Source organism: Podarcis vaucheri, assembly GCF_965113315.1.
Source record: "Podarcis vaucheri genome assembly, chromosome: 2".
NCBI lineage: Eukaryota > Metazoa > Chordata > Lepidosauria > Squamata > Lacertidae > Podarcis > Podarcis vaucheri.
Window position 1 is genome coordinate 16,082,614 of NC_138760.1, and position 19,250 is coordinate 16,101,863.

The 19,250-nt window shown below is 44.0% G+C and overlaps 1 protein-coding gene across 1 annotated transcript in view; it reads right to left on the reverse strand.

Moving 5' to 3' along the window:
* Nucleotides 1-19,250, reverse strand: part of LOC309526539 (homeobox protein Hox-D3-like) — a 91,785-nt gene that overhangs the window by 25,677 nt on the left and 46,858 nt on the right. Inside the window, exons 2-3 of the mRNA XM_082212758.1 lie at nucleotides 13,352-13,702; nucleotides 8,090-11,776 (exon numbers count right to left, since the gene is read on the reverse strand). Of these exons, the coding sequence (XP_082068884.1) occupies nucleotides 11,097-11,776; nucleotides 13,352-13,702 (1,031 nt within the window). The 3' untranslated portion in view covers nucleotides 8,090-11,096. The remainder of the gene's footprint in view (nucleotides 1-8,089; nucleotides 11,777-13,351; nucleotides 13,703-19,250) is intronic.

Consider the following 19,250-nt stretch of genomic DNA (forward strand, 5'->3'; position numbering starts at 1 on the left):
ATCAAACAGAACCCGAACCCAAGAGCGTCTCCCTTCCTGCAGTTTCCATAAGCATTGCTGTCTCTTGGCTGTGGAGCACAGCCATCAGGGCTGGTAGCCCTTGAGAGTCTTCTCCTCCACAAGTTTGTCCAATCCTCTTTTAAAGAAGAAGAAGAGGAGTTTGGATTTGATATCCTGCTTTATCACTACCCTATGGAGTCTCAAAGCGGCTCAAAGAGCCAGTGTGGTGTAGTTGTTAAGAGCGGTAGATTCGTAATCTGGGGAACCGGGTTCGCTTCCCCGCTCCTCCACATGCAGCTGCTGGGTGACCTTGGGCTAGTCACACTTCTATGAAGTCTCTCAGCCCCACTCACCTCACAGAGTGCTTGTTGTGGGGGAGGAAGGGAAAGGAGAATGTGAAGAAGAGGAAGAAGAAGAGGAGGAGGAGGAATTTGGATTTGATATCCCGCCTTTCACTCCCCTTCAGGAGTCTCAAAGCGGTTAACATTCTCCTTTCCCTTCCTCCCCCACAACAAACACTCTGTGAGGTGAGTGAGGCTGAGAGACTTCACAGAAGTGTGACTGGCCCAAGGTTACCCAGCAGCTGCATGTGGAGGAGCGGAGACACGAACCCGGTTTCCCAGATTACGTGACTACCGCTCTTAACCACTACCACACTGGCTCACCACAAAGCCATCCAAAAAGATTAAAAGATGGGAAACAAGGAAGCAGGCCAAAGAAGCCTGACTTCATTAGGACTGTCAAATACCATGCTATCTACAGCCATAAATCAAAATTTGACTAGGCAATCACTCACATGTGCCACATTTGAGAGTCAAAATGTTTTGAATGAGGATATGTGCAATTGCAATGGGGGTGAGGTCATTATGCCCATGTTAATTTATTTATCATGTGTTTAAATCCTACCCCTTCCTTCAAGGGGAAAATGAGCTTCATCATGACAGAGGGACACAAGAAGCAAACATGGATCCCACAAGAAAGGCAAGGGGGGAAGACCTCTAAAATTCCATCATTGGCAATACCTCCCAATGGAAATGTCACAAAATAGTGTGGTGCTTTAGATGTTACACAAAGCAGGAGGTGGGTAGACAAGGAGGGAATTAAGAACACAAAACCTAGGTTGGATGCTGTGGCCCCATCAACATAACATCCAGCTTAATTTTTTGTATTTTTATTTTTCCTCATTCCCTGCCTCATGTTCCATCCAGCTTGATGAAGAGTTCTGGAGAACTCAAATGTTTGTCACTATTTCGCAACATTTTTGTTGGTACAGTGGTGCCTCGGGTTACATACGCTTCAGGTAACAAACTCCGCTAACCCAGAAATAGTACCTCGGGTTAAGAACTTTGCTTCAGAATGAGAACAGAAATTATGCTCCGGTGGCGCGGTGGCAGTGGGAGGCCCCATTAGCTAAAGTGGTGCTTCAGGTTAAGAACAGTTTCAGGTTAAGAACGGACCTCCGGAACGAATTAAGTACTTAACCCGAGGTACCACTGTACCCATAAAGGTATGTGCCAACTTAGGATGGCTGTGGAAGGATTCTGAACCAACGCTCTCTTGGCTATATACCACAGTTCGCTGCAGTGTAAGCATAGTGATGAAGATCACAGACTGAACCACAACCCATGCAGTCAAATCTTACTTCAGCTGTGAACTCCCTAGGGTGGTCTCAGAGAAGATCTTATTCACTTAGGTCACACTCACATGGCTTCCCCAAAGAATCTTGGGAACTGTGGTTTTAAGGGTACTTGGAATTGTAGCTCTGTGAGGGGCAGACTGCACTTCACAGGATTCATTGGGGAAAGCCATGCGCTTCAAATGTGCAGTGTAGCTGTGACCTTAACCTTGCCCCCCGTATCTGTCACAAGACCTCCTCTACAGGGCTGTTGTAAGGATTATTACAAAGATAACTTAAGTGAAGTAGTTTGGATGCTAAAAATAAAAGGACCGGAATATTAAATGTTATTCAGATGATAATTTGCCAGAGGAAATGATATAAATGATAATGATTACGCCCCCTGCCATGAAATCCACTGCAGGTACTTTTTGCTAAAGCAATCAGGTAGTACCTAAGTAGAAAACCTTCTTCTCCATTTTGTATCTAGTTGCATCCAGCTCCCAGAATAGGCAAATAAACCACACACTACTTTCCTCCCTGCCAATAGTCTAAGAAGTTGTTGATCTCACTGGAACTGTTATGAGTCTGTGCCCACGTGCAAGCCATAAATTTGGTATTCTTTCTTGAAATGCAAGGTGGTATATATGCACTCCTCCTCTGCTCTTGGTTTCCTGGACTGGGTTGACAGAATATCACTGGCATCTTGAATTAATAAAAGATTTCTTATGTTAGGGAAATTCTGTTTTCCTCGGTGAAATAACCCAGAAATGTAACCTATCATTTATAGGCTGGCCAGATGCAAAGCTGCAGACAGACTTAATGACAACATAAGCTATGCCTGCTGAAATTACTTCTTCTGCGGAATTGTTAAAGGGGCCAAAGTCACGCCCTCTTCTTTTACATCTGCCCCCCTATGCTAGATAAGACTCTTAGAAGGTGGTTAAAATGACCCCAAAATAAGCACTGGAGCACTAGAAGGAACACCTCCAGGATTAACTCACAAATGAATTTGATTAAAGGAATGCAGAATTCATTTGGTCAGTCTGCAGGTTGTTTTCTGATTTCAGATTTAATTCACTCCGGATTTTTAAACTGCTGTTTCTTTTTTTAAGTACGGTAAGTCTGAAAGGTAAGGATTGTAAAGCACACTGTGCACTGCAAGTCACTATTTTTCTTGTTGTTCCTATTAAGTATCTGATTAGTTAGTTAATTAATTAATTGAGTTCATAGTATCAGATTAACAAACAAAAGCCATTCCATTCTATTTTGAGTCCAACGCAGCCAATCCCAATAATTCAAAGGTCATAATTAAGGACCTCCATCAGATATGTTGAAAACATACGAAGATTAAAAGACGTGTTTTGAAATAAGAGATTTCATATTTTTCTCACGGCCTGCCTACTTTGGTATACATGAATTTATTTCTTTTATTATCGTGACCATCCCCTTAGAAAGCATGTGCCTTTGCAAGGTTTTTGGCAACAATATGCGCACAGATGGGAATGAAGAAACTGGCACACAAATGAAAATGTGCGCACACAGGTGAATTCACCATCCTACTTCAGAAACCACGCATATGCCTAATCCCCGGCATGTGCACCGAACTACCATTCTGAATGGAGAAATGAATGCTGCTCACACAGGAATTCCATGCATGCACATCAGAGCGCGTGCCAAGCTCCAGATTTCCTTGTGACATATCCAGAAGTCTGTTTCGCAAGGCTGCATTATCTTCTGAACATCTTATTTCACACACTGAATTAGCAAACATGCCAATCAGGCTGGCTGGAGAGGGAAAGGGTGCTCCAGAGCATGTACAGAATTTCTCAGGGTCAGCCCAACAAAGTATAGACAGCTGCCAGGGCCATCAGAATTGGAGGTGTCAGATGACTCTAGGAAATCCTGAAAAGCAGGGACGCAAATGCCCCTGGCTCTAGAACCTCAGAACAGGGAGTCTATGCTTCACTTGCTCTGCTTTCCCAGGTCCCAGCCTGTTCTCCTTGCAAAATTCACTTAATAAAATATAAGAAGGGGTATACAGTGGTACCTCTGGTTAAGCACTTAATTCGTTCCAGAGGTCCGTTCTTAACCTGAAACTGTTCTTAACCTGAAGCACCACTTTAGCTAATGGGGCCTCCTGCTGCTGCTGTGCCACCGCTGCACGATTTCTGTTCTCATCATGAAGCAAAGTTCTTAACCTGAGGTACTATTTCTGGGTTAGTGGAGTCTGTAACCTGAAGCGTATGTAACCTGAAGCATATTTAACCCAAGGTACCACTGTGTAATGGGACACGGGTGGCGCTGTGGCTTAAACCACAGAGCCTAGGATTTGCCAATCAGAAGGTCGGCGGTTCGAATCCCCGCAACAGGGTGAGCTCCCGTTGCTTGGTCCCTGCTCCTGCCAACCTAGCAGTTCAAAAGCATATCAAAGTGCAAGTAGATAAATAGGTACCGCTCCGGCGGGAAGGTAAACGTTTCTGTGTGCTGCTCTGGTTCGCCAGAAGCAGCTTAGTCATGCTGGCCACATGACCTGGAAGCTGTACTTGGCCAATAAAGCAAGATGAGCACCGCAACCCCAGAGTTGCGACTGGACCTAATGGTCAGGGGTCCCTTTACCTTTACCTTTACCACTGTATAATCAAGGGAAACCAAAAGCCAACTAGAAGGTTCCTTTGGCAGCAACAGGGCAACAACATTTTAATCCTACATTTTAATTTAACATTTTAATCCCAAAGACCTCAAGACGGTGCACACGATTCTCCCAAATTATCCTCATGACAATCCTGTGAGGGAGATTAGGCCAACTGGCACAAACCCGCTTACAACGCACTGTTCTGCATGTTTATTCAGAAATAAACCCCATTCACTCAATGGGACTTACTCCCAGGTAAGTGAGCATAAGTGAAAGTGTGGGGATTTGAGGTCAAAGTCCAACACTCTAAGCACTCTGACACACTAACTCTCTAGACATAAAACCGAAAGATAACTAAGTTTTGCCTAAAGCAGCAATTGGGATTGGACCGCCCCTGCCTTTATTTCACAGTAATTCATAATTAAACTTCGCATAGCAGAGATTGAGGGCTAGTGCTATAGGCTCCGTTTGCTTTCTGCTCCACTCTTTGCTCTTCTGTAAATAACAATTTAACCTCAGATTCATCCTCTGGCTGCCCAAACACCTGCTATTTTATTTCAGATTACAATCTGGAGATGTGTGCTTATGTCAGCAAATTTACCTCTCCCCCTCTTCTAATTTCTCCTTTTATATTTCCTTTGCATTCTGCTCCCTGATATATTCTTTCTTACTTATTTTATAAATGCACTGATAGGTTCTAGCTTTCAAACCACTAAGGGGGGTGGGGTGGGCAAGGAATGTTTATTTTATTATTATTTTTTTACGTTTACCCACTTTCCAGTTTCTTGCTGGAAAGCCAAGAAAGGATAAAGTTCTTGCCCTTATTAAATATTTATCAGTTAATTACAATATGTAGATTGTGCCGGTAGGCTATTCATCTTTTGAGGGGGAGATACAATAAAATACAGTGGAAAGTTGTGTTATCGTAATTGCCTGATGCCAAGGGAAAGAACCAGAGTCGCTGCAATGTGTTTTACATTTATCTGCACCGCCGCATTTTCATTTTGTGCAGCAAAGCTGCCTCCGTTGTTGTTTCACGGATGCTTAATGTTTGCAACCTCTGCATTTTCTTCAGAGGTCTCCTTACAGGAAGAGAGTTGTTATCACAGCAGCCTCAGCAAAGATCTCTCTCTCTTTTCCCAATAAGAAGGGGAAGCTGGCAGACGAGGAAAATTAACTCTACCTTCTCTGGTCCTTTCTGATTCAGAGCTTTGATTAGTCTGGCAGCAGAACTTAGCAGTCAAGTCCAGGTTACACACAACACACACACACTAAAAAAAAAAACCCCACATCCACAGGGCCTAAGTTCTGCTTTCAGACTGAAGCATTTACACCACCATATATTTAAAGCATCTCTCACCTCCCCCCAAAGAATCCTGGAATCTGTAGTTTAGCCCTCCTAGAGCAGCAAGTTCCAGCACCCTTAATATACTACAGTTCCCATGATTCTTTGGGAGGGGGGAAAGTGTGCTTTGAATGTGTGATGTGTACCACTCAGTCATGCAATTCCCCACTTACAGATAAAAGTGGTATAGGCCAGAATTATTATCATTTTACTAAAATTAAGAGCTTTTTGGGTAGACTTGTGATGGATGTGGGGGGATGGAGTCATATTCCTTCAGCTTCAGGAACATATCTGACCTCCAAGTGTCCCTGTTTTCCAGGGTCAGTCCCAGATTTACAGAAGCCATCCTGGTTTCTGATTTGATCCGGAATGTCCCACTTTTCCGTAGTACACCCCTATCTTTGTCAGAGAAATGTTGGGGGGGGGGGGTATTCCATATTCCTTAATGGACACCCTTTCAGTGGTCGTGTGCCACTAGGGAACAGGACCAGAGACAACTGACATATACCTTTGTAGAGTATACGATATTTCAGTCATGCAATAGTCAGAGCTCAGCTTTCTACGTTCCCACATCCCTCCATCCTGACCAACAAGAAGAAGAGAAGAAGAGTTTGGATTTGATATCCCGCTTTATCACTACCGTAAGGAGTTTCAAAGCAGCTAACAATCTCCTTTCCCTTCCTCCCCCACAACAAACACTCTGTGAGGTGAGTGAGGCTGAGAGACTTCAGAGAAGTGTGACTGGCCCAAGGTCACCCAACAGCTGCATGTGGAGTAGCCGAGATGCGGACCCGGTTCACCAGATTACGAGTCTACCGCTCTTAACCACTACACCACACTGGCTCTCGCAGTTTAAGGCAGAGGTTTTCAACCTTTTTGAGTCCACAGCTTCCTTGACCAACTACATTCTTTCTGCGGCTCCCCTGTGGGGCTCAGCAGCCCAGTTATGTCACCCCTTGCCTGCAGAGCTGGCAGCCTCTCACCCTTTTTCAAACACCTTCCCTTGTGGAGTGTTCCTTCAGCCTCCTCTCCTCTCCCCTCTCCAGTTGCTGACCCTGGTCTCTGAGCTGCCTCGCCCCAGGCACCAAAGAGAGGTGCCTCCTCATACTGCCCCACAGGGGCCTGGGAAGCACCTCCTGGCCAGACCCAGAGGCACCATTCTCCTGCAGAGCTCATAGCCAGGGCTGCTGTGATAAACAGCTGTGGAAGCCTTTGGGAGGTAGAGATGTGAGATAGCATCAGAGGAGGGAGGGAAGGAAAGAGGGACAGAGGCTAGTGTTGCCCATGGCACCCATCATTCAAGGCACCCCAGGGTGCCACAGCACACTGGTTGAAAACTACTGGTTTAAGGACAAAAGGCACTTGAGGAGAATGCGAAGCAGGACCATTGAGTGGTACCACTAGGAGCAGAGTCCCAAGTCTGCGCATGGAGGCCTGGAGGAACAGATTTGTCCCCATGCCTGAGGTTCCCCACGTTTGCCTTTAAATTTGATGCAGTTCCATTTCAGTGAAAAAATGTCCACTGAGAATCAAAGGAGGTGCAGTGGTGTCACTGTTTCTAAACTGGTTTCACACAAGAAGCTTTTGAGGCTAATTGAGACCATCAACAAATTTCAGGCTTGGCTTATGTAGTCCCATCATGAGATGGGACTGAGTCCATATCAAGAGCCAAGAGACCCCAATTTGATAGAGTCCCTACTAGATCTGTAAGGGGCTGTGTGGAAAAGTGGAGGAAGGGTGCCCAGGTGCTGTTGAGCACTTAGACTACAATTCCCATCACTCACAGTCAGTGTAATGAATGATCAGGGATTATGAGGGTTATAGTCCAAACACATCTGGGGACTCAAGGTTGGAGAAGGTTATTATCTGGAGATAAAAGGTTGTATTCAGTGTAGCACTGAGCAAATTGTTCCATTGGGATACAGCAAACCCCCCATTTATGTGCATTCAATATGTGTGCGTCCGCGCATACGCGCATTGCACCAAACCTGGATGTGACCCCAAAAGTCACAAAAACCTCACAAAAGGGGGCAGAACTGGGCAGGGCAGGGATGGAACAGGGCATTTGAAGGCTTTTTCAATGATGTTTCAAATATACGTGATTTCACTGATGTGCACGATGTCTCAGAACGTAACCCACAGGTAAGTGGGGGTGTTGCCTGTAATTTTTTTCCTTGCTCAATGGAGCAACCTCCCCCTCACCTTCCCCCATAAGTTATGGGTGCTCCCCCAACCCTCTAGAGCATATTTGGGAGGTGGTGTGGGACTCATGCAGGGGAAGAAAGCATTGTGCTTGTGCAAAAATGTATCTGAATACCACCCAAGGCATCCCCCACCACCTCCACCCTCACCCAGTCCTCTGCAGTACTTAGTTGCAGTAGCCACTGAGACATGTGGGCCACGTTGGAAGCAGCTCAGGAGAAACCTGTGTGCTGTTCCCATCTGCTTAGACCTTCTGGTGAAACCTGTGCTTCTACTATGTCCCAATGCTCACTTTGCCCCGTGCCAACAATCACCATCCGCTAGGGCACAGCATGTGGGTTGCGATGCATTACAGGTGCATGAAAAACACAAAAGATGAGATTTCCAGATGAATATGGGAAGCTACCTTGTGTTGAACATGGAGTCCATCTAGCCCACTTCTACTCCAGGGATGGAAAACCTGGTGCCTATGTAGACTGCTATTCCCATCAACCCCCATCCAGCATGAACAATGATCAGGCACAATGGGAGTTGTAGTCCAACCACATACTCATCCCTTGTCTGTTTCAGTAGCTCTTCACAGTGTCTGGTGTGCAAATATCACAGAATCACAGAGTTGGAAGTGTCATCTAGTCCAACCCCCAGTAATGCAGGAATCCTGATCACAGCCATCCCTGGGTGGACTCAAACCACCAACCTTCTGGTTAACAATGGGCCAGACGCACTGACTCATTGTGATACTGGGCATCTCTCCCAACTATGCTACCCTATATCCTTTTAACTGGAGATGCTACAGATGAAAGCATGAGAACTTCCTCTGAGCTACGGTCCCTCTAAATGACCACACAAATATTTTTAGCCATTGCACCAGATTATTTGAGAATTATGCATTACACCTTTGGGATACTTTGCCATGCAAAATACTCTTAAAACATTCCTGTAGACTGTTGCATTCCAAGATCTGTTATTCCACACTTGATAGCAAATAGAACTGAGAACATGCCAGGATGATGATGGTATTCTCAAATTCTCCTAGAGACAAATTGACTTGGAGGTGGGAATTGCATTTATATTATTGTAGTTCTCTGACTATGTATTCTGCAGGGTTTATGCATTTAATAATGCTTCTTAAAGGTGTAAAAATATTGACAGATTGATCTTTAACAACATTTTGCGAAAATTCATCCACAGGTGAATTGGAACTGATCCCGCCAAAATTAAACCTTTTTAAAAAAATAGTTTAAATTGGAGAGGTTTTAACATGTGGTAAGTGGAATTTTCAGACTGAAGCCAAATAGGCTAGTGAAGAAACTGGTTCTTTATTTTGGCACCAAAAGAAGCACCTCCCGTTACCATGAAACAATGAACGCAGCACCATGCAACCTGGATTCTTTTGCAAACTGGACCTTGCATCTGACCACTAAACTCTCTTGACTGATACTTGCCCTACCAGAAGCCGCTTAAAGGAGGATGGAAGGTCTCGCTAACTTGTAGTCCAAGGAAATGGAAGAGGTTTAATGGAAGGCAGGGGCCAGTTTAGGAGGTGGGGGAGAGAAATGCACAAGCAGGCTAAGCTCCAAAGCTGCATACTAACTGGGAGATGAAAGAGCTAGAGGCCTTCTGAAGTACGTGCTGTCTCGATGATTAATGGGGGTGAGGGAAGGGTGAGGCCCAGCCCCTAGTAAACTACAAGATGGCAAAGTGATTCTAAGAACAACAGAGCAGTGTTCATGGAGAAAAGCTAGTCTGCCTACGCCAAGAAAATCTCCCGGTGCTGTTTTTAAAAAGCCTCTTTATTTCCAGTATCAAAACAGTACATTAAAATAGATGCCAAGAGCCAAGCAATCATTAAAAATAAACCATCGGTGACGTGTAGCGTGCAGTGAAAACATTGCTCACTGCTGCAGCAGCGAGGTTGCAAGCTGGTTCTCCCAAGACGCATTCACTAGCCGCGCCTGATGGCAAGACAAAAGCCCTCAGAGGCAGCCATTCACTTGCCCAGGAACTACAACAAGCAGGTGATTTCAATATTGGAGCTGGATCACAGGAGATTTTTTTGTTTTTTAAGATGTAGGTGTGGAATTCCGAGTGTTATCTTTTATGTTAGGCATGCATTGGGAGATGCTTATTGTCAAAGATTTAGTGCAGTCTGGAGATATGGGCTCTCTGCAACAGGGTTTCTTGGAGTGGGCTTCCCTGATAGCGCTAGGTTCTTACCTAGGGGTGGTAACACCCTGGCAAGGGATGAAAGAGGAAGGAGGAATATGTATCTTGCCTATTCTTGCTGCATTGGCACCACAATTCTGTCAGAAAATATTTTGATGAGGCTTAGGCAATAGCAACATACGGCAATGGCTTTTCAAACTATGATCTATGGTACCTGGGGTTCATCAGTGGCTCAATGGGATTTCTGAGTCAGAAGGTCAGTACTGATGGGCAAGCTTTCTTGGAGAAACAGCTTGACTACCACTACCTATCTTCTCCTGGGCTAGACCCCTTCACAGGAGTTCCGAGTCTACTCTTGGTTCACATGGGGCCATAGTGAGGACCCACCAGTGCCAATGGCGACTAGCCACCAGGACTATTATGGTTGGTAAATGCTCATCTGTGTTTGCCTGTAGAAAGATATTGGACCTTAAAAGATCCCTGCTATTAGGGCAAGGTGTCTGCTCTTCACCCTGTGAAGTGCTAAACCTTTGGAATGGAATAGGCAAAGAACTGGACTTGGAAATAGCCACACTTAGGCTGCAATTCTACATCTACTCTTCTAGGAGTAAACCCAATTGAACTCAACAAGACTTGCTTCTGACTTGTCTTGTATGGGGTAGCAAGGTTAGTTAAAAGTCTTTCACTTTATGAAATGAATGCCTGAAAACCAGAGCAACTATGATCAGCCTGATTTCTCCCCTTTTCCGAGAGGATCATGAGGCCAATAGCTGCTGAACAACTGAGACCCACACTGCCTTCCTTTCCAATATCATTCACAAAACCCTCTTTACAAAACGGGTGTTTAAAAATCCAGTGCATAGACTGCCTTAGCTTTGGTTTGAAGACAGCCTTGCTTTGGGTGAATTATCAACTTTGCAGCATCCAGAAGCAGCCCCTCCCCCACCAATGAATGTCCTGTACAGTTAAATAAATGAGAGGTAATGGGTGGGCAGATAGGAGTGGTAGGCGGTTGGAGGGGGGTTGGGGGAGAGAAATGCTGTTGGTTGCACTTAGAGGGTTTTTTCTTTTTTTAATGAGATAATAGGACTGCAGCAATTTCCCCTGCTTGGTTTCCATGGCAGAGAGAGCCCTCACAGATGCATAAGATTTACAGGTCCCTGAGAATCTCCCTGAGGCACAGGATGTGTTGCTAAATCTGTGTAAATGGGATGTGAGTTGGACAGCCCAAGCTGGTGATGACTGGGGATTTCGGCAACACAGCTGTAGTCCAGGTTTGCAGAGGAACAGTCAGGGAAGCTGAAGAGTGAGTCGGCCTCGGGCATATTTCCCAGGTAATTTTCTTCCACTTCGCTTGGACTCCCTTGCAGAACTGGAGGTCCATAATGATGACTGTCTCCTTGCAGAGAAAGGGGGCCATACTCCAAGGAGATGGACGTTAAGGAGCTGTCAAAGAGAGGGTCTGTATAACTATATACCCCACCCTGGGCCTTGCTACATGAACTTGGTGTGGCCAAATCATACTCAGCCTCCATTGGACTGAAATAGTCACTCACTTGAGGACTTTTGCTCGGGGACTTCCCAATGGTCCCCTTGACTCTGCTGTCTTTCTTATACTTCATCCTTCTGTTCTGGAACCAGATCTTGATTTGCCTCTCAGAGAGCCTCAGAAGCCGGGCCATTTCCAGCCTGCGTGGCCGGCAGAGGTATCTATTAAAATGGAACTCCTTCTCCAGTTCCACCAGCTGCGTTTGGGTGTAGGCTGTGCGGACCCTCTTGGATGAGGAGAGACTTGGTGGAGAGGAGCTGGGGTCTAAATGAAGAAAATGGAAAAAGTCAATTCAGCTTGGTTCTTAATGACTTTGCAAGGAATAGATGTATTGCCTCACAAAATATTGTACCTGGGAGAATAATAATAATAATAATAATAATAATAATAATAATAATAATGTATAGCGTACATCAGAGGTGGGGAACTTGTGGTCCTCCTGATGTTGCTGGACTACAAGTCCCAACATCTCTATCATTCGCCTTGCTGGCCGAGGCTGATGGGAGTTGGAGTCTGATGACATCTGGAAGGCCACAGATTCTCTACCCCAGTGTACAAGCATGCATGTTATGTGTGGCTCAAACTCAGAGAGATGTTAGAGCTGAACCAAAACAACTCACAGATTTTGGCAAATGTGTTCAGTTGTGTTGCCCTTTCTTGGTGGTCCCACCCTCACTTACACAAGGCACCTGGCAAGAAATGTTTGCTTATTTTACCCTCAGTGAGTGACATCACACAACCCAATCTGATTGACTGGATAGTGTTGAATGTTACATCATCCTGGTAATTGTGTAATCTGTGACTGAGTTGGATCACTGATGTAATTCATACAAGATGGAAGAAAAGGAAGAGGTCAGAGTGGTAAAAGTGGTAAAAGTGCCACCCCCACCCCCCAAAAAAACTCAAGAGAAATAATGGTAACATAATTGGAAAATGTGAGTATTTATGTTCCCCCATAATTGCTAGTTTCCACTAAAAATTGGAAACTGGAGAATATTTGGTTCAGCTCAGTAACATTCTGCATTCTTTGAAAGTCAGTTTGGAGGGTTTGTGTTTCCATTTGCAAAGAATGGAAATGTTCTGATCTGTTTTATTCTATGATATGCTATTATGTTTGTGTATCTATTTGTCTCTACGTCTACTTGAATAATTATTTGTCTTTCTATATATGTCTATATCCTTCCTACGCTAATGGATTAATCTAAATGAAAACCTAATGTTTATTTAATAAGACATATGGCTATTCTCATAATACTGGGAGGTTGGGGTTGGTAAAGGACCTATAAAGAATATATTAGAGCAACTTCTAAAAGAAAAATTATATATAATTCTTACCGAATTCCTCAACTGGAAGCCTAGTTGCTCCTATTATCCCAATATAAAATGGGATATAAATATAAACAAATAAAAAGTATAGAAGTACTTTGTAAGTTATTGTCCAGAAATTGCTCTGAAGACACATGTTTTGGTTCAACTGGTAAAGTTAAGAGTTTCTGGCCTTAAGCAGTCTCTGGACGGAAGACCACCAGAGAACCCTCCATAATGTGTGCTCAGTTCCTTGGAGGAAGGACATGGTATAAATTAAAGTACCGCATGGTGTAAGCTAAAGTACTGCATGTGAACACATTTGAAAGTACAAGGAAAGCTATAGCCTAGATCCATGGTAGCCAATGATGTGCATTCCAGATGCTGCTCTTTGGCTACAACTCCCATCATCCCTGACCATTGCTGTCTGGGACTGGTGGGTGTCTATCAACCTCGGGAGAGCACCATGTTGGCTACCATTGGATAGATGCAAATTGGAATCAAGCATGGGAGATGACAGAAAAAACAAGGTACCTGAAGATGGAAGGTTGTTCTTCTGCTTGCTGCTGTGTCTTGTTTCTTTCATCCAAGGAAAGACTTGTTTTGGTAAATGGCTAACATGTGCCTTGCTAGTGCCATTGGTAACCAATGGAGGATGTTGCAATTTTGAGGTCTGATCATTGGTGTTCCCGAGAGACGCCTGTTTGGTGCCTTTTTGGCCTGTTGGAGACCTTGTGGGTGTTTCTGGCTCCTGGTGTGCCAGTGGAACTGGAAATTCTTGCTGACTAAAGGAATCCCTTCTAATGGGATCTTGGTCCAAACTGCTTTCTGAGGAATCCTGGTCATCTTCATGAAGAGCTTTTTGCATTTCCTGTTCTTGTCTGACTGAAGGGGCAGGGAAGGAGACAGATACCTTGAAATGAATGTGAAAGGAATCCAGACAGAGCTCCAGTTATTACCACTGAGGAAGGATCCTCCTCACCCATGCGTTCCAAAAGCTAAAGAGAAACATCCGAAGTAAACATGCCTACATCTCAAAGCAAAAACATTTACCGACCATTCTGGCCTCTGTCCAGAAAAAGGAACCCACCAAAAAGAGAGAGAGCAAGAATCATGAACTTTAAACAAAGAGAGTCTTTTGAGTTTCAACATGTTTAGAGTTGAAACTATTTTGCTCTCGGAAATTATCCTCCGCAAACATTGTCAAGTATACACCAGATATTTAATGTCTGTATTTGCCGAAGTTGATTTTAATATTTGACAGCGTTTGACTGCTGATACATAGTGGTTTTAGTGCTTTGACAGTATTTGATAAGTGAAACACCAAAACAAAAATATTTGGAGAAATCTTTACCAGCGGTCGCTACCGTCAGTCATATGGATAAGATCAAATATTTGTTGTTCAATATGGACAGGTCTGTGATGTTTAATACAGCTAAAAGCCCCTTAACTTAAACAAGGTGATATGGCTTCCCTCAAGATCTAACATTCAGCTTTTTATGTATGTTTTATTTATTGTATAAGCTAAGATATATTTTTGTGTATCATTTTATATATCATTTATGTTAATATGTTTCTGTTTTGTTGCCTTATTAATGAATTTGAAAACTGACCCACAGTTATGTCTGGTCTTATATTGTGTTTGAGAAACAGCATAATATACCCAACTAGTAGTTAGAATGATACTTAATTATTGAACAAGTGGGGCATACAACAAGATTGTATTCCTGAAGGAGCGTATCCACCCCCATCATTCAGCCCGGACACTGAGATCCAGAGCCGAGGGCCTTCTGGTGGTTCCCTCACTGTGAGAAGCGAAGTTACAGGGAACCAGGCAGAGGGCCTTCTCGGTAGTGGCGCCCACCCTGTGGAATGCCCTCCCATGAGATGTCAAGGAAATAAGCAGCTATCCTATTTTTAAAATACATCTGACGGCAGGCCTGTTTAGGGAAGTTTTTAATATTTAATGCTGCATTGGTTTTAACACTTGATTGGGAGCCGCCCAGAGTGGCTGGGGAAACTCAGACAGATGGGTGGGGTATAAATAATAAGTTGTTGTTGTTGTTGTTGTTGTTGTTGTTGTTGTTGTTGTTGTTGCAGCAGCAGCGTATTATTGCAGTGTGAAGTGCTCCAGTTCAGTGTCTCGGCCAACACACCATGCATTCTCTCAGAATGCTCCATAAAATTCTTTTTTCCCCTCCACTCTTCTGGAGCCCTCCCCAATATTCTGTGGCCATTGAGCATGTTCATTCCTGAATGGGTTGTTTGGGGGCTCCTTTTCCTTAGGAGTCGTCTCCCCCCCCCCAAAAAAAATGACCCCACTTCTGAAAACCTTGGAGTTTCCTCTGAGCATGGCATTATCTTTCTCTTGTGTATAGGCGATGCCGTTATGTCTACATAAGAATAGACGCTAGGAGAATAAGTCTTAGTATTTATTATTATATATGATAGTATTTGATAGTTGGAAGTTATGATATTATATTACAGTTTACTGTCAAAGTCAAAACAAATCAAGAGATGCCACTAAATCCACTTCTCTCATATTTGGAGAGGAAGATTCCACATTCGGAGCTGAGATTCCATGAACAACATTTGACGTTCTGGGGAATTTTGAATATTAATTTCAATTCCCAAGCTTGTTCTGTCACCTTTATTAATGGTGGTCAAAAGCAAGCACACTAAAATGATGCCAATGAAGAGATCAAAAAGTATAACTGGGAGAGGGGAGGGAGGACTCTTTGGTGTTTGTTGGTTTGTGCATAAATGATAATTATTTAATAAGCAGCATTTGGGTGAGGGAGAGTATAATTGGGAGATGAGCTCCCAAACCCTTACACTAATAACAACCTTTATCCATCACCAATCCAGTGTATGTACATTTATGTGCATATATACACATGGATGCAGTCTTCTGCTGGATATAAGGAGAAATATCTCCTCTCACGGATGTAGTAGCCACATGTACAGATAACAACTCTGTTTAAATAGGTCCTCTGTTTAAAAAGCTGTCTGGTCCAAGTGTGGTTTAAAGGTAAAGAACCATAATAAGAACACAGTGCCGCCTGATGCTGGCTATAAGGACAAATATATTCCCTTCACTTTGGGCAGATAATCTCTCCAAAGCACAGATACAAAGCATTAGATACAATGCTAAGCCTTAGCTGTGTTGGGGTGGGGTGGAAGAGTACACAGTAGCCCTACAGCAATTCTGTATCCAGAAATCATACAACAGGGGATACCGTAAGTATCCACTGCTGTAAGAGCAATGGAAGTGGGTGGTAAGCAGCAAAAAAAAAATTCAGAAGCAGTAGTGCAGGGTTTCAATTATAAACACACTTACAAAGAAGTGTTATTAAATACAGTGGGACATATTTCTGAGTCAATGTGCATCACATTGTGATGCCATTATCTTTAAATTTAAGTTACTCAGGCTGCAATCTGATACACACTCACCTGAGAGCAAGGGCTACTGAATTCAACAGGGCTTGCTTCTGATTAGCCATGTACATTGTCACTGTATTAAATAACCTGAGCAAATTTATAAAAAAAAACTAATACAAGATAAGTATTAGTGCCAATTGCCCTAATGTTTGCCCGCCGCCCTTGTTTCGTTGCATTCATTTCCCGGATTGCTGGAGGTCAGGAAAAGGTTCACTTCTTACTGATTTTGATATAGTATTGCTTGCATGCTTTCCCTTATACAGTATCTCTGTATAAGAGCTAGAGCATGGGTAGGCAAACTAAGGTCCAGGGGCCGAATCCAGCCCAATAGCCTTCTAAATCCAGCCTGCAGACGGGCCGGAAATTAGTGTCTTTTTACATGAGTAGAATGTCTACTTTTATTTAAAATGCATCTCTGGATTATTTGTGGGGCCTGCCTGGTGTTTTTCCATGAGTAGAATGTGTGCTTTTATTTAAAATGCATTTCTGGGTTATTTATGGGGCATAGGAATTCGTTCATTCCCCCCCCCAAAAAAAATATAGTCCACCCCCCCACAAGATTTGAGGGACAGTGGACTGGCCCCCTGCTGAAAAAGCTTGCTGACCCCTGAGCTAGAGCCTACTGTTCTTTTTTAATATTGAAAAGTTGGAATAATCAAGGGATGTATCCTAAACATTTCCTGAGCAAGTCTCTCTATAGTACTGCTCTGTGGTCTGCTTTGAAATATCAAAACTTGAGTGTTGGAGAAACCTGTCTTTGAAGTTCATGCCACTTAAAGATGCCTTCCCTGCTCACCATATATCCCCCAGTCCTACCCAGAGATTTGTAAGCCTAGGTCTGAATCCCATTGAAATGCATCTTGTCATAGCTTGCAATATTGTCCACAACGCCTTCTTCCAGCCCTTTGGTGATCCATCTAAAATAACCCTACACAGAGAGCAAGAGTGCTGCTCATTGCTTCTGTTATTATGTTCCTCAGGAACCCTGGAATCAATTCCTTTACTCTTTCGTTACTGAAGAAGTGCTACATCTAATTTCAGTGAATGAGGGATTCACCTGAAGCCAGTGTGCCAGTGTGGTGTAGTGGTTAAGAGCGGTAGTCTCCTAATCCGGGGAACCGGGTTCGCGTCTCCGCTCCTCCACATGCAGCTGCTGGGTGACCTTGGGCCAGTCACACTTCTTTGAAGTCTCTCAGCCCCACTCGCCTCACAGTGTTTGTTGTGGGGGAGGAAGGGAAAGGAGAATGTTAGCCGCTTTGAGACTCCTTAAAGGGAGTGAAAGGCGGGATATCAAATCTAAACTCTTCTTCTTCTTCTTCTGGAATCAATTCCTTTACTCTTCCGTTACTGAAGAAGTGCTACATCTAATTTCAGTGAATGAGGGATTCACCTGAAAGCACAGGTGGGGAACCTTCAGCCTGCCATAGATTGCTGGACTCCAACTTCCATGAACCCCTGTCTGCATGGACAGGGATGATGGGAGTTGTAGTCCAACACCATCTCGAGGGTCACAAATTCTCCACCCATGCCCTAAAGATTGATAGCTACTTCACATCTTACACAGGGGTTCATCCATGTTTACCAATAAGTGTACATGTGACAAAGGGATAGCTCATTCGGTAGAGCATAAAATTCATCATCCCAGGGTTATGGCTTGAAGCCCTACAGTGGGCAAAAGATTTCTGCATTGCAGGGAGGTGTACTAGATTTCCCTCACGGTCCCTTCCAACTCTACAATTCTATGATTTTATGAAGGAACTGTAGGCCATCAAGGTTCCCTGAAGAAGGTACAATTGCACATGTATTTGTCACATTCACATTTCTAAGATAAAGGTAAAGGGACCCCTGATCGTTAGGTCCAGTTGCAGACGACTCGGGTTGCGGTGCTCATCCAGCTTTACTGGCCGAGGGAGCCGGCGTACAGCTTCCGGGTCACGTGGCCAGCATGAGTAAGCCGCTTCTGGCGAACCAAAGCAGTGCACGGAAATGCCGTTTACCTTCCCGCCAGAGTGGCACCTATTTATCTACTTGTACTTCATGCTTTTGAACTGCTAGGTTGGCAGGAGCTGGGACAGAGAAACGGGAGCTCACCCCGTCACAGGGATTCGAACTGCCGACCTTTTGATCAGCAAGGCCTAGGCTCTGTGGTTTAACACACAGTGCCACCTGCGTCCCTCTCACATTTCTAAACATATGCTCAAAACATTTTGGTGCACATCTAAAAATATAAAGGTGAAGTGGTTTGGGGAGGCACGTCATAGTACCATCGGTGACAAAAATCTGTTTAGCTTCCAATGAGGATTGGGCCATGGATTTGTGCAAAAGCAATGACTAATCAAAGGCAGGTGGTGTGTCTGTATAATCCCACTAGCATAGGAAATGCTGCATGGCAGCAGAACGGTGATTGCACTGCAGAGAGGTCTGTATTTCATAATTGCTATTGATGCCTTAGTTAGAAGTAATGGCTTGTTTCATGTAAAAAAAACCAACAGTACTGGAATTATTTGTGGAATAAATATTTTGCTTGCCATCAATACGGTATCTATTTATATTAAATTTACCCAGGGCAAATAGATGAAAATAAGCCAGCAGCTTTTCCTAACATCTCTCCCCCCCCCCCATTCAGTGACCTGAAGAGTAAAGGTCTAGATAAGTTCCGCAGCGGGGAGTTTTTATTTAAAATAAAGCAATATTCTCCTGGAAGAGACAAGCAGAGTCTATTGGGAAAATCATTGGCCTGTAGAAATGGTGGCAGGCATACAAAAGAGCTCAGAAAGGTGTATTGGATTTAGCAAGAGCAATGGGAGCTAATGATATTAAGTTGGCTGGTAAGCTATGTGAACAGCTGTAACCTCACTGATGGAAATGAATGGGCCATCGATACGCTGTCCTCAGACAAATTCATAGGCAGAGCAGTGTGTGCTGTGCACTGGGGGTGGGGGTGGGGAATCTGTAGCAAAGTAACCTCAATTTTGCTCCAAGGAAAACTGCT